The 26,370-nt window shown below is 41.2% G+C and overlaps 1 protein-coding gene across 7 annotated transcripts in view; it reads left to right on the forward strand.

The window, feature by feature from the left end:
* The window catches only part of ZNF462 (zinc finger protein 462), a 158,030-nt gene that overhangs the window by 110,888 nt on the left and 20,772 nt on the right, over window positions 1–26,370 (forward strand). For all 7 annotated transcript variants that reach the window (XR_013167946.1, XM_077141128.1, XM_077141124.1 and 4 more), the window contains exons 8-9: window positions 14,061–14,328; window positions 16,280–16,416. Coding sequence is in view for 6 of the 7 variants with exons in the window: in XM_077141128.1 (XP_076997243.1) it covers window positions 14,061–14,328; window positions 16,280–16,416 (405 nt within the window). In the remaining variant the exon portion in view is untranslated. The remainder of the gene's footprint in view (window positions 1–14,060; window positions 14,329–16,279; window positions 16,417–26,370) is intronic.

Consider the following 26,370-nt stretch of genomic DNA (forward strand, 5'->3'; position numbering starts at 1 on the left):
CATATATGAAAATGCTTTTATATTCTAAATTAATGCCAAAATATTAACTATAATTAAGTGGTATAATAGTGGCAATTTTTTTTTTTTGTCAATTTATGATCATTTGTTTTCTACCAAAGAATGATGAAGGTTTTATTTTTTTAATGAAAAAGGGAGAAAAAAATCATGCCTAGTATTGGGAAGCCAAATGAAGTCCCTATACATCATGAGTTCCTTCTTGGGGGTCTATAACAAATCAGCGTTTGGGAAAGTAGTGCTTAATCTGGAGCCCTGGTGATAGAAAATTTGAACTCTGGGGTTTAATTGAAGCCGCCCACATAAGAAGCTCCTTAGGATTTGACATCCTAATGGTCTGGCGGAATGCATTGACAAGTCCCAGTTTCAGACATCATCATTATTATCATTGGTATTAATTAATATACGTCTTAATTGTGATAACTATCCTTTTTGGCATGTCTGCTGAGTACTTTACAAACAGAGTCTCATTTCATTTACTCCACAGAACTGTCTCATGAGACAGGCACTTTGATGACCAGTTCCTTGCTGTTTTAGAAAGGAGGGAGCTAAGGCGTAGGAGAGTTAAGTAGTATGCCCCAGGTCGCGGATTAACACCTGGCAGTTTGGGTTAGGGGTCACTTGGGCCTCTGTTACTATTTCACACTGCTTCCTTAAACCTCAATTCTTAGGTGCATGATTTTTTCCTGGAAAGTCTAAGAAGGTAGCCATATGAGCCCCAGGAAAGCACTGTTGAAAATATTTTAGCCATGCTTGGATGTATGATCTCAGTGCAATTTTATTACTGCATTTCCAGTCTTGTCTTCCAAATCTCTATGGGGGAAAAGTACAGTAGTCCTAATTTCTTTCTAACCACTCACTCTTTCTTAAACTGCTAGGATCTGTGTTCTGCCTTCAGTATTTTATTTGTCACCACCAGGAGCTGACCTCCCATTGGCCAATTCCAGTGACAGTTTCTCTGGAAAAAATCATTCCTTCTTTCTTTCGATACCTACTGCCACCTCCTTTCTGCCTGCCCACTCCCAGAGCCCCTTGCAGTGTGCCTTTGACTCCTACCAGTTTAATGAAATGGCTTTGACAAGGGCATCAGTGACTCCAGACACTACAGACCTTCTTCCCAAGGAATGTCTTCCCCCTTGGTTTTGGTCTCATCTTACATTTCATTCTGTCCTCTGGCCTCCCTAATATGCCTTCTTTTTGTCCTATTTGCACTGCTTTTCCTTCTGTTGCCATCCCATCTGCATCTGCCTGTCCTCCCCTCTCCTTCACAAACACAGAATCAACCCCCACTCTTCTTTGGAGACCATCAAAATCCCGCCTTCCAGGGCTATCCTCTCCAGTTAAGCCCTAGCCCGCTTTTCCAGCAGAGCATTCCTTTCTTAACCTGGAGGTCTCACTGTAACCTTTGTCTAGAAGGTTCTAAAACAGAACTCATTACCGTCCTCCCACCTTTTTATTTTAGGGTCTCTAGGACCTGGCAGATTATCTGGTGCACCGTGGGCACAAATGTGGTTTGTGAGTGAAGGAATGCAACCTTCAGTGTTGTGTTCATGGCACCGCACATCCGTTGATCCTCAATAGGCCTAGGGTGGAAAGGAGGCAGGGCTAGCTCTCAGCATTGAGCCTTAAGCTGCTTAGATTGAGCCTTCTGTAAACACTCCCCAGGGCTAACCCAGGCTCAGCTGAGCCAGAAGTTCCCAAGGAAGCTGAGATGCCCTCACTGGGCTTGAAATAAAATCCAGAAATCCATGCGAGCTGAGAAATTGGTGACAAAATCTCTCACAGACAGTGGAGAGAACCAGGCGATCAACTAATACATGTCTACTAGAGATCAAGTGATGAAAAGTGCTTCAAGAGAAAGAAAACAAGGTGATGGTGGGGTGAGGGGAGATGGTAGGAAAAGATAAGGCCTGCCCTGCTGAGGTGATTGGGATGCACATTACCCATGATTGGGGCCAGGTCTGGAAATTGGACACCCAAGAACCTTGCTCAAAGCTGGAGGTAATTTTGAAAAAAGAAAGAAATGAAATAGACCCTGAAATCGTCAGAAAAACCTCTTAAGTTTGGGAATCAAATTTGATCTGACAAGCCTTTGTACTAGAAGTTGATTTGAGACCATACTGTATGGCTTGTTATCTAAAAGAATGAAGGTGAAAATCATTGAGCCTATGGTGTTATTCAGACTGAGCGCTGCCTTTGCGCTGAATCCAGGCCCCACAATCAGTGCCCTCCCCACTGCAGCCATCCCCACCCACAAAACCAGCTGGCGGGTTGTTGCCAGAGGAGCAGTGCACTTGGCTTTGCCCAGAAACAATCAAAAACGAGCCACTGAGCACCCACCATGTGCCTGTGTAAGTGAATGTTTGTTGGTGGCACTAATTCCACTCACTCCAACAGTCCAATTAAGGAGACCAAATTCTTTCATAGATAGAAAACACTCCATAAACGCTAAAAGGTAGCTTATAATTCAGTGCAAAGTGATATGATGACGACTTTCCTTGCTTGGGGAACTGAGTTCCTTAGAAATGCTCCCTCCAGGCCCATTGCTATACTTCCCACACCTGGTCTCTCATTCGATCCACAGCACCCTGCAAAGTTGATAATGTTATCTGCTCCATTTTACAAACGAGAAAACAGAAGTTTGCTTAGTGGAGAGTCTCCATGGGCTATAAGGTTCATAAGCATACACTTGGAGCTGAAAAGTTACCTGTTTTCCAGCCGCCCCCACAGTTTCTTCATCTGTAAGATGGAATGTATTAATTCCCATTTCATATGGATGGTGAAAATTACAGTGATCTTATAAAGAGCGCCGGGCACAGTTCCTAGACATGGAGCTGCTAAAATGTGGAAAGGTGAACCTGAATCTCACCATCTGCCTCCCTCTGGCCACTTGGAGGCTTAGACTTTATACCTGAGTGTAGCATCACTGAGGGTGAATTCCTTTGGATGAATATGGAGTGGGTAGAGGAACTATCTAAGGGAAGAACCTATTGCTTTAATAGTGATGAAAAACATAGCTTAGCCCAGAGCCAGGATTTTCACACTGCAAAAGAATAGGTGAAAATAAAAGAAAAAGGGTAAGAAACCCACTGGGCTTGTTGGTCCAGAGACTCCCACTCAGGGACTATTTTAAAATAGCTTTGTGCTTTAAAGTGTGGCTGCTCATTTCTGTTCTTGAGCAGCCCCCACCTTTTGCACCTGATTTCCATATCATCACTTAGAGCTCAGCATGTATCTAAATATATATGCTTATACCCAGATGTGTTCTTTCCTCCTGATTGTCTCATCTTTTATAAAAGCTCCACAATGGTTCCCTGTCTGGGCTCTCGCCATGCTCCTCTTAGCAAGCCACTTTTGGGGACCAACTCCTTCAAGTTAGTAGGCATCTTCCCTCAAGTCAGTTCATGAGGAGGTTTCAAAACGCCTGGAGGTGCCTGAGGAAGAGCTCACAGCCGTGAACTCTAAATACTATCTGAGATTGTGAGCAAGCTCTCTATGTTGAGGCCAAGTCATTTATAGAAAAGCTTTTATCCTTCAGATTTCTCGTTGGATTTTTAGTGTGATAAAGACATCTATATGATCTAAATGAACAGCAGGAAACATTACTTCCTCATCACACAATTCAAAAGAGTCACAGGTGAATTATGCATTTGCTATTGTGAGAGTGTCTCCATTAATAATAGCAGATGCCACCCAGAGTTGTCTCTGAATAAGCATTAGAAGTTTCTGCACAGCACATTGATTTGTTTCCTTACAAATGTCCATCTTCTTTTAAGGCGGATGTTTAAAAAGAACACACACTTTTAGTTACACATACCCTTTAGTACAGAAGGAATACTTACAATGTTTGCTAATGACTGTGATGGAAAGAGAATCCTGTTTTCTAAACTGGGGCATTCAGGAGCCCCAGGTAATATTCCTATTTCTCCATCGACTGGCTGGATTACATGGAGCCATCTCTGCTTTTCTGAACTGCCACACATCCACACGCAAAAGGGAGTCTGTACACTTCGTATCTGGGATGAGTGTCCTGATGGAGGAAAATTGGCAAAGCATTTTATACAGTGAGAAGTTAGCTCCAGATAGCTGAATGTGATCCATGAATATCTCTTCATTGCTGGCAAAGGGCTCTGTTTGCATGGCCTTGGGGGTTGACTATGGAAATCTCATGACATATTTTAAAATACACCGTATTGCAGATTCTCACTCTCCAGTACTACCAGTTTGAGATACCCTTCCTTAAACAGTTTCTTCTTCAATAAACTTGCAGCTTTGAATATTTGAAAATAATAATAATAAATAAATTTTTAAAACACACACATGGTACTTAGACCTGTGAATTTCACAAACGTCTGTGCTTACCAGTGGGTACAAAGGGGAGGAAGATAATATCACTTTAAAGAACACTGTTTCATAGCCTTGGCTATAGCTTAAACCAGAAATTATGCTGTTAGCTTCTTGAGGTCATGATTTCTGAGTATCATTGTGTTCAAATTCTCAGTGTTCCAGAAGCCATCATCCAGGTAATTTTAAAAGTCGGTCATTGTTTTAATGGAAAGTCTCTAGCAACCTCAGTGTCCAAAGAGAGAGTGACATTTGGTTAATTGGATTTTCCATTTAAATGTGGGTTTTCCAGTCCACATTTTCAATTTGTTGTGTTTTTGGGATCTTTGTAAACCTTAGTTGAGACCTGATTTGGGCCAAGCTGCATCCTAAGTTCCAGGAGATAGCAAATAGTTTTAAAAATTAGATAAATGATAGGTAGATAATATATAGATATCTTACTTTCAAAAATGTTCATAATCTGGTCAGGATAAAATAATCTCAATACAGCATGAAGAGTGTTTGAGGGAAAGAAAACCCAGGGGGAACTGGACCACTGTATCTAGGAAGAGCTTCATAATGGTGGGAAATTTGAACTAGGCTTTGAAAGATGAATAAGTTTGTCAGGCTGAAAAATAGAGGCAGGGTATTACTGGAATATGCAACAATACAGCAAAAATAAAAAGCCCACACAAAGTGACTATTAGAAACCTTCTCCGTGGCTCGTGTTGAGTGCAGTGTGGGAACTGTATGTGTAAAGGTACAGGTAGGTCTGGAAAGACGGAGAGCTTACGCACTGAGGCCCAGAGTTTGGTCTTTTCTTGTAAGAAGGGATGAGCAGCATGATCACATCCACATTTTAGAGAAGAAAAGAATCTTAGACAGGGAAGAAACTTGAAAATCAAAAACCAGTTAGGAACATTTTTTGCAGTAGTTCACCCAAGCTACCATGAGAACTTAAGCAAAAGCAGTGGCAGTGAATTGTGCGTGGCAGACAGAATCAGGGGTTTCAGGTGGTTCAATGAACTCCTGAAAGCTGAATATAAAATTCATTGAATGTGTAGAATAAAAGAGAAATGAATCAAGGATGTTTTTCTGGTTTGGGTTTCTGGGTGGAAAAATACAGAGATAAGTGGACTTGCCCCCAAATATAAGACCTTGGGAACTGATAGTACAGCAGTCCTCTTTGTCTGAGGTCATACTTTCTGCCTGGATTCCCCCACAATGTGAGAGGGTGAGAACTTGAAGCTTTGTACTGAATGAGGCCTTTGAGAAACCCTTGCGAGGAACTTAAGGAGGATGGGACACAAGGTCTCAAAGAGAGAAGATTGTCCATTTTTTGTTGTGCTTTGTAGTTTTGAAAACTATGCTTTTGTTTTGTTTTGTTTTGTTTTCTCATCTATTCCCTGACCATATTCCAAGGCTTGTTTTTACCTATCAGAATGACAGGAAGTGTTCAGTGTGTGTTTCCTTCAAGTTTGGCCTCAACCTTAGTTTCAGGATTAGGCGTTTGTTTTTCCATTTACCTCCATGACAACCAGGCCCAAAATTACTATATATAGTCATCCAACATCCATTGTCCCCTTGGCCATTGTATCATAATCTTGTGCATCCAGGCCAGAGAACTCTACTGATGATAGAAGACAAGGAGGTGCCAGAGTCCTTGGCCTGGAGATTTTCAAGGTATAATCAAAAGAAGGAAATAAAATAACGGGATGCCTCTTGAGATTTATGTGCCCCCTTAGATACTGTCCAGAAGGATTTGAAGTGGTTTGTTTCCAAAAGCTGAGTTTCTAATACAGTTTTCTTTGGGAGTGGCCCATAGATAGAGAACATTTCTGAGACTCTTCAAAGGAAATACTTGGAAAGGTGCACTGGTGATTTGTAATTGTTGTTCTTCTAGATGCCAAATTCTGCTCAGTGTTAATAGCACAAAGTGAACAACAGGTATCTTGAAAAAGGAAAGGAATTAAAATCAGTTTACGAAGGAATTCAGATGCAACCTAAGAAATCTTTTTAGATAAGTAATCTTCTTGAGTCTGTGAATCATCTTGACAGCTCTGTGCTACCTACTGCATTAGTTAACTTCAAAATATGTCATATATGTTATGTATACCCAGAGTTAAGACACTTGTCTACGAATTCAATGCGGCAAACATTTTCTTAGGTATTCTTCTTTATCAAAGGCCCAGGTGAATCTTTATGGCTGTCAAGGTGTGTAAGGTATTGTTCCTGTTCCTTTAAAATGTAAGCTCCACAAGGACAGGGATCCTTGTTGGTTTTGTTCACTGATGGATCTCAAGAGCTTACAAAGTAGAAGGCTATCAATAGATATTTTCTGAATTAATTTAAAATGGGAGTCAAATATTTAGATAGAGTAGAAGTTCTCTTATTTGATACACTCATGACCTAAAGTTTCTTTATTAGGTTTGAAAGTCTCAGTGTAGGTAATCCTTTAAAAAATGCCATCAACATTTTATTTTAACTTAAAATGTAAATTCCATCACTTGGAATGTGATTTTGGGCCAGGACCATGTACTTCGAGTCTGAGTCCTGTGACCGAATTCCCCATTTTCTCTCTTGCATAAACCACACCCACTTGTACGCATGGCATGCTGTTTCCAGTTTCAATTTCTTTTAAGTGGAATGAATACTTAGACATTTCTGAAACAGTCTTAAAGCAAAATCCTTCTAGATTTCCATGCTATCCTCAATATTTTATAACTGGTTTCACAAAAGCATAATTAGACTGTAATTTTTTTTTAGCAACATGATTTTAAAAAGCCTTTCCAAACCTTTCAATAAGCTTTCCTAGACATAACACTTTTAAAACTCATATTTCCTAATTTTATGTAATAGTAATTAAATTGGATAAGCACAGTAACAAATAAAACTGGTACAAAGAAGTTTGGGTTCAAATTTAGTTTTTCTTTTTTCACATTAACTCAACCACTGGAAGTTTGGGCTCAATCAAAGTAGTTCTTGTTTTTAACTGCTGACAGCTGGGTCTGCTAGAAACGGGCCTACCAGCCCAAAGTAGCACTTATGCCATGGATTGTCTTGGGTCAATGTTTTCAGGTAGGAGATGTTGATCTGGCAATTTATTAGTAGAAGTTGTTTAAGAGAAATCCTAAAGTAAGAGTCATGTGATGTGTAATGAGATCAGTGAGAATCACAAAATTGTATATACTGGGAAAGCACAGAGGAGAGCAAAGAGTTCTGTCTGAAGGGTTGGGGAGACAGCTTCATAAAGGAGGTGACATTTCACCTGTTTTTAAGGATGGGTAGGAATCTGCCAGGGAAAAGGGGGAAGAAGAGCATAAAGTAGCCCTAATCAAGATTCCCAGGGATGAAATATATAGAATGTGCAAGGAATCAGGAGCTAACTAGAAATGAGACTAGAGACATGGGCTGGCACCAGTTTGTGAATGGCTGTATGTACTGAGTTAAAGAATTGAGACTTTTATCCTTGAGCAGTGGGGCATCATCACATTATAATCGTATAAGTGATATATGTTATAAATCTGTCATATGTGTGTTCTCCAAACTAGGAGAGAAGGACCTTAGAAGAAGGAAGTCCAGAAAGAAGCTATTGGAGAGATCTCCAGGTAGAAAGCTTTTAGTGTTGCTATATGGAATATGAAAATCTGGGTGAACAAACATAGGTAAGGGACTGGGAAGGAAAATGAATAAGCTTGAGAGAAGTTGGGAGGTGGGCCATGAGCTATGTCTCTAAGACTTGATACCTGTTTAAATATGCAGCCACAGGAAAGGGAGAAGTCTGACAGTTTGAAGGAAGAACCTCACAGTTTGAGCTTGAGCAAAGCGTTGGGCCATTCGCTAAGCTCCAGAACACAAAAGGAGATGTGTGGGAAAAGATGACGTAAGTTTTCAACATGGATTTGAGGAGTCTGTCACACATAAAGCTTGAAATAGATTTTTAGCTTTAGATGAAGACTCAAAGCATCTCAATACTCACAGGGCTTCCCATCACAGCAGAATTCTCCATCTTTCCATTATTGATTTCTGGGTGACTATCCTATACACAAAAATACTTAGACTATTTTTGTCATTTACCCAAGTTTATTAGCAGTTATACTATAGAAGTTGCGTGCTATTCCTGAAGTTTACTGGCTATTAACTATGTCATTGGTAGTGTGCCTTTCTCAAATTTTCTGTACATTCTTGACTAGGAATAGTGGACTGTATTGTCAGCTTATTGGGATCCCCACTCGAACACTTTGGGCATTTGCAAAAATTATCCACAGGTACAGTTCTCTTCCCAGTTGCTTATACCACCAATTTTTAGTTACTAAATAATCTACTTTTCTGAAAAAAATTACAATTCCTGCATTATTTTGAACTTTCTATGCTTTTTTTAGAATGTGAGGATTTAAAATTCTCCCTTATGTAATCCACCCCACCCTCTAATACACATTTCTTCATGTTCAGATTCATCCTCTGATCTGTATTTCTTTTCTCTATGGGAATTAAATCACTTTTTTTTTCATTGTGATAGCAATGTCATTGTATTTAGTTCCCCAAAAATGTATGGCTTAAGGTAGAGATGTGATAAGCTGAACATTCAGGTATCTTCATATTGAGTGTTGACTTCATTAATTAACACACTAATTAATGATAGCTATTTTTGTTAATGGACACTCAGGGTTCTGTTGGCCTCCCTGTTCCATCTCCCTCACTCCTACATCCACCAGTCATCAAGTGCCTCTAATTTTGCCCTTCTTCCCTTCACTCTTTGTATTTGCTTCTAAGTTTTTTTGGCTTTGTGTATCAGTCAGTTATTTACATGTCTGTCCACCTGAGACGGTGAGTTACTTGAGGGCAGGAATCATGTCTTACTTTCCCAGAACAGGATCTCTTCTTTACTTGGAGACTAAGTAAACATTTGCAGAATAAGTGAGTATAATTTAATCATTGGCTTGCCTAGAATTTCTTGTCTTTTATTTTCTCCTTGTGCTTGGTTCACTCTAAACTAGAGAGCCTATTTCCAAAGTCTCCACAAAAACTCCAGCTCAGATAAAATTAAATGTGGTTACTGGCACCAAAGTTCTTCTCCTCCCTTTACACTGTCACTCACACCCTCTATGTGGAGCTGTAGAAAATTGAGAATTGATCCTCCTGTATGGCTTCCTCTTTGTATCACTCAGAGTGCATAAGGAGGCAGTCCTCTGTGGCTCCCACAATTGATTCTTACCCTTCCTTGTGATTTCCTTAATCTTACAATAGTTAAACCCTCCTGTTACTGCTCATTTGTTCTCTTTGCTGCTTTTGTTCCTTCAATCAATGCAGTACGTTTGCTAGACATGGACAGCCTATATTTTCATAACAATCAACTCCTCTGCTCTGTCCCCTAATGGAGCAGAGTTCCTGGAAGGCATCTCCCATGTCTTCCTTGATTTTAATCCCCAGAGCCAGCATATAGCTTAGCACTAAGTAGAGGTTATGGACTAGATGTTTGAAGGGTCAGAACCAGGAAGGTTCAAGAAAGCCTCATTCAGCCATGCTTACTGTTCTTCCAGAGTTCATTTTTTTTGTTGTTTACCTTTATCAAATCAAATTTCCTGTGATTGTTTCTGCACTGGCTAACTTCTAAAGGGAAAAACAACAACAAAAAATAACCTCAAACTGAGAATTCTGATATTCACCTGGGCTTGGCTAGTATTCTGAGGAGCTGGAATTAGCAAGAGATTTCCCATTTCTCCAGGAGCATTAATAAGTGAGACGGGTAGGGTCCCATCTGGAATTCAGTCTTTTCCCTAACTTGAAAAGCTGAGCTGTTCCAAGAGCTACCCAAATGCCTGCATCTCCCATTTGCATTTATGTACCTTTCTCCTCCTGGCCAAATACCACCTCAGGAATTTTAGTGCATTATTTTTTAGAGCAGTTTATCAAGCATCTAACTAAAGCATGACATTTGTGCAGGCACATTTCCAGCACTGGGTATTTGCTGTGCTTATCTGTGCTGTATGCTTGTAGAAATATCCCCTGTGTGGTCCCTTTTTTATTTTTTCAAAGCATTTGAAATTTTGGATTTTCTTCTTCTTTCCCACAAGTCTTGCTTTGTTTATTATTTTTCCCCACATGCTCTGAAATGCTTATTTTAGTGTTTTCTTCTTTATTCAGTTTAATGTTATTTTCTCTCTTAATCATTTCAACCTTTCTGGTACCTTCTCTCTCTCCTCTCTGTTGTGTGTTTATTGCTGATGGGACACTGATGTTCCTTCTTGTTCCACTGACTTCTCGTTCCATTACCAGACCCTAGAATCAGCCATTAGGTGCTGATCCCAGAAGACAGATCTTTTAGAGTCAGATGGATCTTTGTTCAGACCCTAATTTGTCATCCTAGTACTGTATGAACAACTATTCTCAGCCTCACCTACCTCGTTAAAATTGGGATGAGAATCTGTACCTCAAGCCATTGTTGTGAGGATCAGTTGGGCTAATACAGGCATACTGCTCACTCCCCAGCAAATTCCAAGCCCATCCCTATATGCTTTGTGACTGTCTAGGCAAAAATTCCATTTTGATCCTGATTTTACAAACTGCAGTTCTTTTCTTGTTGTAGATGACTTACTAAATAGCTAGGTATATATAACTTAATTACATTTATTTATGATTACAATTATAAGTTATCATTTAATTTCTAAGATGTTATGTATAAGTAAAGTCATGAATTAGAGCATTAAACTCTTTTGTCAGACCACACATCTCAGGGTTAGGTAGTAGTGCGTGGTTACTCTAAGTTGTGGCCTGTCTTTGAAGGTGGACCTACCTCCTTCTGATATCACTGGCCATACAGGTGATAAAGATGTAACTTGAATGACCCACAGTTGGGTACACAGAAGTTCCCACAGAATTCTTACTCTTGTACCCAGTTGCTGTGTTTCTCCATGACCAGAAGTCTGGCTTTCCCAGCATAGGATGTTTTTACTTTACTTTCCTTAAGATTGGAAGAGAATAGAGTCAATGATGATTTTTAACTTACATGACATGCCCTTCACTCTAATGGTCTGTTTGTCTTTCTAACTTGGGCACAAAACCACCTTCTCCCTGCTTTTCAGATTGTAGGCATCGTGAACTGGAATTGTGTGTTGCTTAGCAAGGGGCCTTTTTTTAAGTTAGGAGAAAACATACATGCTCTTGTCTTTGTCACTTTAGGGCCCCAAGTGCTGACATCGTTTGTTATTCACTAACTACAAGTGAGAGAGTGTATCTTGTTGCCAGAGAGGACAAAGTGAAGCTCTAAAAAGACCCCAAAAGTCATATCTTAGACATTTTTACAAAGGTATCATAAGTGGTAGGATCGGCTTATCTTTGTTAATAAATCTGCCCATCTAGTTTTTAACCAAGAAAAAGAGAATTTACAACGTGCGTCCTTTGCATTGCCATTTAAGACAGGAGGTGAACCTCCCCTTCTTGAAATGCTTTCCTTTTGACTTCTTGCATTTTTATTTCTTCAGGTTTCATATTATCTATAAATACCACAGTTAAAATTTAGAATTTCTTTTATGGGATGGATGAAATAAAATGCAGTAGATTTTAGAGACAAGAAGAATGTGTTAGGTCAAAGGAGATCTCATTTGCTTGAGTCTGCATATGGTTTGGGTTGGGAATGGCGAAAGAAAGAGGGAGAAGAATTCGCTTGCCTTATCTGATTAGGAGCCATTAATTTCTTTATAGCTTTGCCGTAGAGGGATTGAAGCTGTCAGTTGCCCAGTGTCTGAGATGACTACCAGCTCCCATGCTAACAGTACCTGGGAGACTCAGGAGTATTCTGTCATGCAGGGAACTGCAGCTGCTTATCGAGCATCAGACAATTCCTTGGGACATTTGTTTTGGTCTTGAGGGGAATTTGTGGATAGTGGACAGAACATGGACAACAGAGTACAGCTTTGGTCTTGTTGCAGAATTTCTATTCTGCAAAGCTAAGAGCACAATAGGGCCACCACTAGTGAGCAGCAGTGGCTTTCAGTGGATTGCTGGCATGGCAGTGCTTGACCTGCATCTCAAGACTGTTAACGAGGGAGGTGGAGTGTGACTTGTGCTTCATTGTGTTTTAAGCAGAAGTTGGTCTTGAGGGATTCAATAGAAAACATCTTGAACAATCCATGAAATGGTAAACAAACCTGCTATTGAAAGAAAGAATGAGAAGTTGACAATTGCATTATTATCATCCTGAGTGACTTCATCAGGCAGGGTAGAGGAATAAAGAAAAAGGAGATAAAAGAATCTGGTGAAATGAATTCAGTTGTGCCATCCCTTTCTTCCTTTGTCTTTGTTTTACACCTGGTAATGAACCCATGGAGGCTTGGAGATATTGTTCAAGTTTTCCTTTTGTTTCATATTTTTTGTGTGACAGGTTTGTTTACAATTTCCAAAGGGGTTTTTCTTGATCTGGAGAAATATGAATTGAAGAGGGGGAAGGAGGAAAACAAGAAGGGAAGGTATTTTAGTGTTTTGAAGACAAGAGACAGTCACACAATAAGGGAGGCTGTTCTGCTTTTGTTTTCCTTTTCGAAGAGGCCGACAGGATGGATGGTACTAGTTTCATCAAATACGGGTTTTACAGAATTCCTCCATGTCCTGCCTCGGGGAATCACGTTTTGGAAAATTAAGTGTCCATCAAAATCAGGAGGAGGCTTGTACAGTTTCTATCCCCTCTCCTCCCTGCCTTATGTGAAAGGCTTAAGAAAAGAGCCCTTTGTTTTCTTTTCAAGGAAAGTTACACTGAAATTCATCTGTGTGTATTCACAGCCTTCATTCGTGTCATTCATTGGCAGCTGTAGGTTACATAGGACAATGTATGAATTCCTAACCTCAGCATTCAAAGCACCATGTCGCAAAAAGGTTCAGAACCTTTCTTTTACTCTTTTTTTTTTTCACTCTCTCTCTCTCTCTTTTTTAATTTTAAGGAGAAACTCTGATATCCTTCCCCCCCCTTCTAGATCAGATTTTCCCTCTCCATCACATGCCCTGGAAGCTTCACAGGGTTAAGATTTGTGCCTGTCATTTCTGACATTTTACTCTAAATTTCAAACTTTAAAATACCTTTCAGTGAAACTTGTTTGGAACTTCATTTTAATGGGATTTACGAATAAATCTCCATCTTAATGCTGACTAAGCTTGAAACATCCATTCCAGGAGAACGCTATTGAATTTTTATATTTTAAAATTTAAATCACTCAACGGTGAGGGCATAAAACATTTTTATATTTGTAAGTGCCATGTGCTTGAGCATTTCAGTTAAAGACTGGGTGTTTTTTTTTTTTTTTTTCCTTCTGGTTGGCTTGAATAATTCTGGGCTGGAAAGGAGGAGATATTGCATCATCTACTTTCCTTTCTCCTCTAACTCGTTTATTATCTCACCTACGAGGGCTGGTATTCTGCAGCGGCCTGTTGCCCTACTGCAGTTTCCTTCAGAAAACAGTTTACTTTCTTCCTCTACTTTGAAACCTTTAACCTCAGAATTTTATTTTTAAATGCTGTGAGCCCTAAAAGTCAGATTAAGAGAGGTAACATTTCCTATCTGTATTTCCCCAGATCTGTGTTGTAGGATGTAACCCGAGATGAAAGAGGGGATCATAGTTATTATCCCTTTTAGAAAAAAAATAATGCTCAGCACTCATGTTGGGGTTTTTCAAGCACCAGACCTCGGCTGTGTTCTCTGGGCCCAGTGTCATTTCCTCCCCTTCTCTCCACAGACTCCTCATACTCAGAACCCCCAGATGTCCAGCAGCAGCTAAACCACTACCAGTCAGCTGCCTTGGCGAGGAACAACAGCCGCATCAGCCCTGTGCCTCTGTCTGGGACTGCGGCTGGCGCGGAACAGAAATCTGAAGCTGTCCTTCACTGCGAATTCTGTGAATTCTCCTCTGGCTACATCCAGAGCATCCGGCGCCATTACCGGGACAAGCATGGCGGGAAGAAGCTCTTCAAGTGCAAAGATTGTTCCTTTTACACAGGCTTTAAGTAAGTGGCGTGAAGAATATATGTGCAAGGCAGGGTGGTGGCCACCCTAGCCCTGTCCTCCGGTCTCCTCCATGGCACTCAGGGCGGGCCCTGCCCCAGTACGGGGTTTTGGATCCAGGCATTATGAAAGGAGATTCATTTCAGAAGACTGCTCTTGGATTTGTAGAAGGTGTGAAGGACTATACCATGACAGATAAGTTTAAAAACCAGAGCAAATGGACTCCCAAGTGGGAGAGATGGCAGTAAGGGATTTTCCTAATCCAAAGCATGGAGTAGGGAGGGTTTTCCCTTCATAGAACAAACTCCTTTTATTTTATCTTTGGAAAATAATACGGTCTTGGAAGCAAAGTCAAAGTCCAGAGAGAACATCTAACAATAGTAACATCTCCTTCTGTTCTTCTCGAAAATTTATTTCCTAAGACGCTCAGAGAATCCAGACCCCACATGGGAGAACCAGATTTAAGCATTTGTAGAGATGATTACCTCTAGAAAAAGAATCCAGGATCACCCTTGCTCCTGTGTGTTACAGAATGGGTGAGCTTAATTAAAGAATGAATTCTTCCCAGTTAGTCTAAACATCTTTTCCTGTGATTTAATCTCATTTGTAAAATACCCTTTAGCTTAGTGGCTAAGAGTATAGAATCTGAAGCCCAAGTGCCTGGGTTTGAATCCCAGTTTTGACACTTCCTGGGTGTATGATCTTAGACAAGTCACAAGCCTCTCTGTTTCCATTTCCTTATCGATAAAATAAGGATAATAATAATCCTTATTCAAAGGGCTTTTGTGAGGATTAGGTGAACTAAAGTGTCTAAAGTGCTTAGAATAGTGCCTGGCAAAAATCAAGCACTAATAAGCATTGTATTATAGAGAGAATATTATGTTTTAGCAATAAAGCTATTACTGTCTGCTTCTATTGCAATCAGAACCTGAGCCTCAGACCATTTCAATACAAACTCCGCACAGAGAATCTTTTGAAGGTGGGCTTCGTGTCCAAAGGAAAAGATGAACTGGGAGACCAGCAAGTCTTTTATCCACTAATACCTTAGTTGCAGGGGGGTTCAGTGGTAAATGTTATGAATTTGGTCCAATTGTTTTTTAAGTAAATATGTCTGACCTTAAAACTGAGAGAAGGCTCAAGGACCCAGATAAAGAGAACCTATTGGCAGAAATATAACGTTTCTCCAGAGAGAAGCACCTTGGGTTAATAAGGAATCCTTGCCCATCAGACCCTTGATTTCATCCATTTTTATAAGACATTCAAGGCTTTGTAAATTTTAGCACTTTGAAAGGATTGGAAGGAGACACCAGTGCCATTCCACTGTCAGGCTGAATTAGTAAGATTATAGTATCCAGACCCCCACATGAGAGGACCAGACTTGACCAATCACAGAGAGGTGGTTACCGTCTAGAAAAAGAATCCAGAATTAACCTCGCTCCTGCAAATTACAAGATTTGGTTTTTACCTAACCATATCAGTCATCATGACCTACCAAATGTTTTTTCCTCCCCATTCCCTTAACCATGAAAAATCATATAGGCAGTTAGTAAATCAACCCCAGCTTTAAAATAGTCCCTCTCTTACTCAACATGATAAGAAGTATTTCCTTGTAGGAAGATATGAATATTTTCCTCTTTATTTTCATACTTTTAATAGGCAGTTTCTAATTTTCAGCAATAAGGTATTTGGGGAGTCCATTTCTTCTCAGACAAAGCCCTGAACCCAGCTAAGTGGCAAAAATTCCAAACCAAAGGTGCCATCACTTGGCAGTGTTCAATCACTGGTTAAATGACCAAGGAATCTGTGGTCCGCTAACGTGATGAACAATCTATTTTCGGCCCCTTGAGCAGGGGTGTCGCCACCGGAAGCTGTGTGGTGGGATTGCTGGCCAGGGATGGTGAGTCAAATGACCTGTTGTCACACTCATCACCTCTCCCCCTGCTGTTCTCCCAGATCTGCTTTTACTATGCATGTAGAAGCTGGGCATTCGGCAGTTCCCGAGGAGGGCCCCAAAGACCTACGCTGTCCTCTCTGCCTCTATCACACCAAATACAAGCGGAACATGATTGACCACATTGTGCTGCACCGAGGTAACCTTCCTAACTCCGTTCTCTTGGGGTGCAGGGGCAAGGGGGAGCACAGACGGTGTTATAGGGGTGCCCTCTGAAGGTGACAGTGGGACCCCATCCAGGTCCCTGGCTCCTCACCATATTTGCAGACAAGAAATCAGTGATAACCACAGAAATGGTCAGCAGGATGCAAACACCTCCCTGCTGAGAAGGTTCCATCCACCACATGGGAGTCAAACATGGTAGATTCAATGGCCCTGGCCGTGCACACTTCTGCAGGGCTCCTTGGGTAGAGGGGCTTTGACACCCTGAATTCTCTGCCCCTCACTCCCTTGTGTAGCTTCTATGGAAGTATGAAGGAGAAACAAGTGGGTGAAGACACATTGTCAAAAGCTATGTGGCTGTATGTGATTCTTTCGAGGAAGGATGAAATGATGATTTCCAAAGCAGAATGCAGAGTTTCCTTGAAATGGATGAGGAGAAGAAATTCTTAAAAATAAGTGGCCTGATATGGATTAGAACTCTTGTGGACTTTGGGTTTAAAGCCCACACTGTTTATCTTCTCTCGCATCTGTAAAAAAAAAATGATTGTACCTGTAATGAGGTAACATGTAAAGTGTCCATTGGTGTGTCCGGTGCCTGATGAGCGTTACAGAAATGGTGGTTCCTGTTGATAAAAACGGATGTATCTTTTAAATCTACTTTAGTTTATGTATAATCTGCTTTGTCCTGAAAGGATTCAAGCTGCAGGTGGATGGGAAAAGATTATGGTAATTTCCGTTGTCAATCTGGCTTGCTTTTTCCATGAACTGATCTTTCTATCCCTCCTTCGTTCCTTCTCTCCCTCCCTTCTTTTCTTCCTCTTCCTTCTTGTCTTGCTTCCTCTACCTCTAACCTTGGAGGTCTTTTATGTATTTGCTGCACACACTTCAAAAGCAATGAGTGTCGTTGCTCTTGAGCTGAGATGTCACTCACTCTAAAATCCTAGATATTTTGCAAGAGAAGAGCATTTGCAAAGTAGCTGACACTTCCCCAGAGTCCCTGTCCTTGGTGGGAGTGTATTGTGACCTATCCAACCATAGCTGCTGCAGAAATGTGGACTCCATAGAAGGTCCAGCATTTTTTTTTCAGTTTTATGGTTTATTACTGTGAAAGGATACAGATTAAATCAGCCAAGGGAGGAGTCGCTTAGGACAGGGTCGAGCAGAGTTTAAAGCCAAAACTTTTGGTCTTCTCCCAGTGAGAGTTCTGTGCATAGAGTTTACCTTTCCCACAATGATGTGTGTAAGTTTGTGTGAATATTCCCAATCCTGGAAGTTCACCTTAGCCTAGGTATCCAGAGTTTGGGGGGAGCTTGGTCAGGTATATATGGTTGATGGCCCATGTGGCTGATGTTAGTCTATAGTTCCTTCACATGGCCCAAAGCCCCAACCATTAGCATAGACCAGCTAGTGTGGCCCCAGGTAAACTAAGGCAGCACATTCCGAACGCCTATAGAGAGCCTCCCAGTTGCTGAGGGCAAAGGTCCGGCCTCTCTTTGGGAAAGGTTAGTCCTTTACTGCACACTTCTCTAATAACCCACCATGTGTTCTCAGACACTAGCCTGTTATCCTCATTTATTTTTATTCATTTATTTTTGTATACTGTGTGGGTGGGGTCACGTTTCATTCTTTTTCCACGTATCTCCTTATTGCAGCACTATTTGTTGAATTTTTGTTTGGTTTGGTTTTTCGTTTGTTTGCTTATTTGTTTTTTTGGGAAGTACATGGGCTAGGAATCAAACTCAGATCTCCCCTATGGCTGGCAAGAATTCTACCACTGAGCTACCCTCACACCCCCTATTTTTTTTAATTATTTATTTTTTATTGATATATATTGTATGTTCACATACCATGTAATCATCCAAAGCCTACAATCAGTGGTTCACAGTATCATCGTATAGCTGTGCATTTATCATCACAATCAACTTTTTTTCCTTTTTTGTGAAAAATAACATATATACCAAAAAAGCAGTAAATTTCAAAGCACATCGCAACAGTAAGTTGTAGAACAGACTTCAGAGTTTGGTATGCGTTACAATTCCACAACTTTCGGTTTTTACTTCTAGCTGCTTTAAGATACTGGAAATATCAATAGAATGATTCAGTAATCATACTCATTTGTTAAACCTTACATCTCTGTATAACTCCGCCATAACCTTCGCTCTTTCTCCACCTCTTTAGGGGTATCTGGGCTACACCCATTCTAACTCTCATGTTGGAAGGGGCTGGCTGTCAATTATGGGGGATGGGGGATAGAGCTAGCTAATGTTCTGGAGAAGCTGGCCCTTCTGCATTTTAGGACTTATTTGGTCCAGGGACCCATCTAGAGGTTGTAGGTTTCTGGACATAACCCTAGTACACGGAACCTTTGTAGAATCGTAGATAACACCTTAGGTGTTCCTTGAGATTAGAAGCCCCAGCATTTTATATTCTCACATCTCTCTCTCATCATCGCACTCAGATGAGTGGTGACACGAATGCTGGCCAGGACGTCCCCTTATAAGCTGGGAGAAGCAGCTTAGGAACATTTAGGTAGGAATTCCTGGTCCGAGTGGCCCTGTGTGGTGTTCCACCTCGGTCCCCTGGCTTGCGGCTCCCCCCAGCCATGTGTTGTGGTGGCTCTGTACCCTGTCATGGTTTGATTGGGGCCAGAGTGTTGCCGCTGAGCAAGGAGAAACTAGGTGACTCACTTTCTGAAGTTGGTCCCCTCATTTTCCAATATTGCCTCCTGGCAGGACTGGTGCTTTGATGCCTAACTAACAAGCTCAATGACTTTCCTTCCCCAAACTAGGATGCAGGAAGTGGGGAGACAAAGGGAGATGAAACCCCAGTACACTGGACACCCCCATGGAGCTGTACTCATGGCAAAGTGCTTCTTACACGCAAAGTGTAAGAAGTCCCTTCATCTTCCAACAGTATTGTGAGGGTAAAAGTCTATTCTTGGTATTCCTAGTTTTCATCTAAGGAACTTGAAGCTGAGAAAGGCTGCTCTTTTTTTTTTTCTTAATTAAAAAAAAAATTAACTAACACAACATTTAGAAATCATTCCATTCTACATATGCAATCAGTAATTCTTAATATCATCACATAGATGTGTGATCATCATTTCTTAGTATATTTGCATCGATTTAGGAAAAGAACTAGCAAAACAACATGCTCTTTTCTTTTTTAATTAGTATATTTATTTGAGGTCTATCTCATTTCACAAAGGATTCAAGGAATGCATGCAGAACCATAGGATTAAAAACAAAAGAGGAAATTGTAGCAAATGCAAAATTTGGTGGACACACTAGAAAGTGCACTAAAAATATGAAGAAGCCAATCAGGAGTTTGGATGTTCGGTGTATGTCATATGGTGCTATGCACTTGTTAGTGGAGGATTGCAGCCTGAGCCCTGAGATCCCTGCCTGCCATGGGAGAGACAAAAACAGAATCAGTTGGATTTAGAACATTTATTAGATTTTTTATGAACTGTTGCTCAGGAAAATTTCAGGAATCCTAGACATTGAAACTTGAAAGGAATTTCTCCAGTGGGTTCTCCTGAAGGGGGTGGTATAATGTAAAGTGCATATAGACCCTACCACAAGTATAGAGATCACTGACTTCCGTAGGGCCAATGACAGCTGACCCAACTTAACCAGAGTCACCTGACATGTGAGCAGGAGGCTGCGAGTCAACTGCAATCCTCTCACGCCACCTCCCACCACCTTGCCTGTCACTCAGTATTCATAGTCTTTTCTGTTTACTTAGGGAGATAATTTATATTAAAGGAAGCATCTGAGTATGTAAACTTCCTCTTTGGGGTCAGAAAACACACAATCTGGAGTGAACATAAGCATTCGAGGATTTGTAAAATACTACTACTAACAGCAGCTATTACTAATAATAACTACCATTAGTTATTGCATACTAGGTAGTAGACACTGCTCAGTGCTGTACAATATGTCATTGTAGGGAATTCTCCTGAAACCCTATGTCGAGGGTGTCACTGTTATCTCCAGTGGAAAATGAAACAACAGGTTCAGAAAGAGTGAATAACTTGCCTAAGTTCAAATGATTAAGTGACCCGACTGGGATCTGAACCCAGGTTTCCCCAACCCAGAGCCCGTGCCTTCAACCGCCAGGCAACACCATCTCACCCCTCCGGAAGGCCGTGTCACCCTGCTGAGCATTCTGGTGACTGTGGCAGTGGAGTCCAAGGAACGGAACTACCAGTGGGACCAGAGTTCAGGAACGGGAACCCCTGGACCACAGATGGCTGAGTGCTCCAGGACAACCGTGTCTGCCATCTGTGCCATGGCCTAGCTTCGGTGTCCATCTCAAATCAAAATTGCAGCTCAGTGGGAAGCCAGTCTTGACAAGTCAAGGGACAGGATTGGGTATCTGCCTTGCAATTTAAAGTTGGGGCTGATCTCAAAGTAACAAGATGTGGCTCTTTCTGCACCTGTGCTCTCCGTGCCCTGTGGATGAATAAACATCTTTGGTCTCTAGGGCCTGCAGTAAGAGAAATCTTTCTGAGGCCTTGGCTAATTAAAATGCTTGGGATGAAAGGCAAGAAAAACAACTTCTTGAGCGGCCTTATGACAGAGCTACTGCTTATAAGAATAGACTTTCCATAGGTTCCTGTCTGATGAATTGATATGTCTTAGTAGGAAAAGAGAAGAGATTCCATTTCACTAATGTGAAATCAGAATAAGAAATATGATAGATTTATGTGCGCAAAAGAGAGCCTACCCTTTTTCTTGCATTCAGCAAACATCCATTGCTTGTTACACACCACGCTTGTGTGCTTGGTCCTTTGGGAACACAGTACCTGTTCTTTTCAAAGAAAGGAAGCATGCACACAAGTGTGATACAAGGTAGTGAGTGGCAGGTATTTAGGGAAGTCTACTGGGCGTAGAGAAAGGTGGTAGATGGGAGTGGCTTTCAAACTGACCCATGAAAAAATTACAACAGGCAGAGAAGAGGTAAGGTGGCAGTAGAAACCATATAACTAACCTCTGAGGTGAGTAAAAGCAAAACATGTTTGTAGGGCACTCACTATTAGACTGCTCTGGGTACCTGAAGTGATAGAAGGAGGCAAAGTTAGAAAAGTGTGTTTGGGCCAAATCATTGAAGACTTGGATACCAACGTAGAAGTATGAACTTTTACTCAGTAGACAGCAAATTCCATGAAGAATACTGATAAGGCACCTGACAAATAACTTATTTAGCAAAGGTTGAAGCAAAGAATTGGAAGCCCATCTCTCAGAGGCACTTTGAACTTCGGTCAGATCCACATTGGGTAAGGTTGGCCTCGATTTGACAGATTTAACTCGGGAAAAATTGTCCTGAGACTTTTGTTTCAAAGAGTTGGTGCTTGGGTTTGTGGTGAGTTGCATTCACGTAACAGATATTTATTGAACACCCACTCTGTGCCAGCATCAATTTAAACACTAGGGATTTGTCCATGAAAAGACAGAATTTTGTGTTCCGAAGGAGCTCGCACTCTAATGGTGAGGGAGATTTTAAACAATAAACAAGTAATGACATGAATGAACTTCCATTGAGTTTATTTGTCACCTTTGGAATCATTATGCCTCACACATAGCTTTGTACATTTATTTGTACTTTCTGCACCTATAGACTGGAGCTTGAAGAACTGAGCATAGATTGAATTTTAGGGGTGAAATACAGTTAAATCAGTCATTTGCCTTATGATTATGGAGCTATGTAATCACTGATACTGGTCTCCAGTTAACTTAAAGTTTCTGTTTCCCTACCTGTAACTCCGATAGATATATAGATAAACACTGAATTTAACAAGCCTGCACATGGATGTTCTCAGGAATGGAACATTCCTGGTCAGAACCAGGGCAGACTGACTCTCACCTACATCTAATCAGTATCATTTTTCTTGGGGAGAAAAAAAATACCCTACAGCGAAATTTTTTCAGCCTTTAATTTTATTCAGTGAAAGCAAATGTTCTCTTCCATTTCATTCCATTCAGTTCCTGAATACTTTTGCCTGTCAAAATCAGAAGCATTGTTCCCCGGTTCACTCTGATTTGAGAGTGATAGCCTGGCTAACATCAAAACTTAATACTTCTTACCAGGAGTTGTTTTGTGTTGACATGTGTCTACCTGTGGCTAAGTTTGGGAATTTTTTTTTAAATATTATCATTGTATTAATGACAATTCTAGTACTCAGTCCTCTTGTTGGCTGAGAGAGGTAGATCTTTGCTGAGTCCACTAGGACAGTAATTTGCATACAAAATTTGTGGGAGTGAATGACTTCCAAGTCTCTCCCTGCTTCATTTAGACTTGGCACGCTCTGGGGGAGGAAATTCATGTAGGTTGTGGTCTGCCTTTCGGAAGAATTTTGACTTGGGAATGCTGGACTCCACAGTGATGTGGTTTTCTGCTGATTTGAGCAGAAGTGACCCCTCTGTAGTTGCAATTCTGCAGATGTTTCCACTGCGCACTACGGGAACTTGACAGCACACATTTCTGGCTCCTGTTACTCAGAGGTCCAGCCTCATGGGTTTTATGTCCGGTTTCAGCACCAAGCACATTTTGAGTAGGAGGACATGAGAGACACAATTCATCTTGTAGTCAAACTGGAAAAGTAATATTTTTGCAGCCAGTGCTGGAAGCTGAGTCACAATGAGTGTGATTTAGGACTTGATTTCTTACCCAAGGTAATTTTGAAAGGTGTGTGTGAAGTCAAGAAAGACCCTCAGTTGTCAGTGCCCCCATAGAAAAAAGACTGGTCCATTGGTTGAGCTTCTGGAGCCACAGCAGGGCTCAGGACAGAACTGGAAATGTTCCAGTTTTAAACTTTATGGTCTTCACTTGCCTCAGAAATGAATAACCTCATTCAGAAAACCTGGTCGGTCACTTGCCCGCCTTTCAAAGCCTGTCTTGTTTTTTTGATCATAGTCATTTTTGCCAGGCTTTTTAGAAAAGAGAAGTTAATATCTTAATAAAAGTCCATATAAGAGACTTGGTAAATTAGAAATGTCTTGGAGTGGGAATGGGATGTCATATAGTTCAGAGGTGGTTAGCAGGGAATATATTATCTTTCAAATCCAGAAGATATTCAAAAAACAGTTCAGATATAAATGGTTATCTTAGAAGTCCATAGCTCTTGTGCTTCTAAAATATTAGGAATAAAAGGTTTGTGAGTATACTGCATCCAGACTGGCTACTTCCTGAGAGCTCTCTTGCAGGGGAGGAGAAGGGTGCTGGCTGGGGTCAGGAGCCTGTGCTTCCTGGTCCCAGCTTTGTACTGAGAAGGGGTGTGACTTTGAGGTAGCTCAGTTGATCAGTTCTGTTTCCACTTCAGTAAAGGGGAGATAATAAAACCTAAGGGTTTGCAGGGGTGTTATGAGAACAAAAAGTATTAGTGAGAGTGGAACACCTAACAGCAGTGTTTGAAACAGAGAGAGCACTTCATAAATTGTAAGGGTTACTTGCATTAATTATTATTGCAACTCCAGGGTATTGTTCTGAGTTCTACTGACTTTGTGTAAAATTCACTTACATACACATAGTGAAATTGAAAACTGCAAAGAAAACTAACCAAATGAGTAGAGGAATTGAAAGAGAGACCTATTTAAAAAAAAAATATGAAAGAGTCGATTATTTATTTACCATGGAGAAGTAAAAACTCCTCCTTTACTATGTCCAAGGTGTTTAAGGCAGCGTTATGTGGAGAATATTGCCCAGCTGTTCTCCAACTCCAGAACCAGGGCAGACAGGACAGACCAGAGCAAAGAACGAAAGTGGAAGCAGTAGAGGTGGCAAGGTATAAATCAAGAACTAATGGAGAGAGAGCAAGAGGGATGCAGTTTTAAGGAAGATGCCAGAAAAGTTCATGTCAACACTTGCCCTGAACTCCTGAGGTATAAAAGCATAACCGTCAGTGGAGGGGGACAGTTCTCCCACTTCAGCCTGTACTTCCCAACTATTACCACAGGTAACAGTTTCCTCACACGCATGTGGATGTGTGCCTTGCCTGGAACAGCTGGATTAGATGCCTGGAGCCTCATTTTAGAGCTGTAGTTCTCAACTGTGGGCGATTGTGTACCCCTGGGGGTATTTTAGCAATGTCTGAGAGCATTTGGGTTATCACAACAGGGGGTGGGGGGTGCTACTGACATCTAATACGTAGAAGCCAAAGATGCTGATAAACACCCCACAATGCCCAGGACAGTCCCCCACAGCAAAGAATGATCCAGCCCAAATGTGACTGGTGTTACCATTGAGAAACCCTGGGTTAGAGGACTAGAGTATCCCAGCCGGAGAGTTTTCCAGACTTGGTTTACACCAAAGTATTTTGCACTCCGTTTACACCAAGCCATGAATGAATGATTAGAAGACTAAGTTTGTTATTCTGAGAAAATTTGTAGATTGCATTGTAACCATGTGTTTCTTAGCTGTATGCTTGCTTTACATTGGTTTAAAAATGTTTATATTTCTAAATAAGTGACTGGCTCTTTGTACAGAGAGAATAATGTGTGTATTAGATCTCAGGTTGCAAATACCACTTTCCATCCTTCTTCTGCCCAGCACTTTGTTGACCAATTAATTGCTGCATTCAAGGACTCCCAAGGCCTTGGGAGTGGTTGAGACTAAGACATGATGTTGGGTAGAGAAAATTCCCCAGGGCTGAACACAGGCCAACGACAAAGGGAGGGCTTGGCGAGAGTCACATCACTGCACAAAATACTGATGCTATGGAAACGTTGTTACTCGGTAGCTCTAAGAATAAATAAATCATGCTTTCTAGGCTTAATAATACATTGCCATTTCTAAATAATATAAATATATGTTGTGTACGTCCATTTGTAAACTTTCAGACTCTTCTGAAATCCAGACACAGCATGAAAGCGCATGCTATATTTGATCCTTGCATAAATAGCACAGATTTTAATTTTATCTCAGTTATGGATATCTGGCGCGTGCGCCGGTACTCTGGGCAGACTGGTGTGAAATTTAATTTGAGCAGTTAAGCACAAGGGTGAGGGAGTGCAAAATAAACAAGCACACGCATTTCCAGCCCTACAGCATTTGATATGTTAACGGGAGAAGCACCCAAATCCTCTCTCTTTCCTTCTCTTGTACCTTTCTGACAATGAGATTACAGAGTATCTGAAAAAGCACAAATCCTCCATTTCTCCCAGCCCACTCCCACATTGCCCCCTCAGTATTTTCTGCTGCCATTGTATTTGTGAGCTTTCCAGAGTTATGAAATGGAGTTCTAGTGAATGAAAGTGTACAGGTGTTTTTGTTTTCAGAGTTGATATTAGATTGGAGATATTCTTAGTGTTAGAGGAGAATGGTCTCTCCAAGAATATCTTAAAGGGGGAAAGAGGAATGGAATTGGAAACAGTGGGCACTAATGGATTTATACTTAGGTGGCCCTGGATTCGGATGTCAGCTATGCCTGTTACCATATCTGTAACCTTTGGAGGGTTACTTAAGGGCTCTGTTCCATAGTTCACTAGTTTGTAAAATGGGAGTAACTCCAAACTTACAGAATTTGTTAGGCAGAGTGGTGCCACAGAGATGTTCACTTTCATGTTAGCTTCCTTCCTCCCTTAAGACACCCCTAAGTCCAGCCTAAATACCACTTGCTTAGGAAATAGGAAGTGCTAGTGGTTGTAACGTTAATAATCATTAACGTTCTCAAAAACTGTCAGCCACTTCCTGTCCCATACCTTGGTCAACCCCATTTGGGACTTGGTGAGGACCTGCCAGCCTTCCCCCACCTCTACTTATAGGTCACTTAGGGGATTAAATATACAAAGAGCCTTTGGTCTTCAAAACACTGACGCGTGCCAGAGGAAGATGTTGGTTTGGGGGTTGGCGGGAGGGGCAGTGTGCATGTGCGTGCAGTTCATGGACCCAGGCCCAGCAGAAAGGAGCACAGGTGGATGGGCGAGTGTCC

This window comes from Tamandua tetradactyla, chromosome 2, assembly GCF_023851605.1.
Source record: "Tamandua tetradactyla isolate mTamTet1 chromosome 2, mTamTet1.pri, whole genome shotgun sequence".
Lineage (NCBI taxonomy): Eukaryota > Metazoa > Chordata > Mammalia > Pilosa > Myrmecophagidae > Tamandua > Tamandua tetradactyla.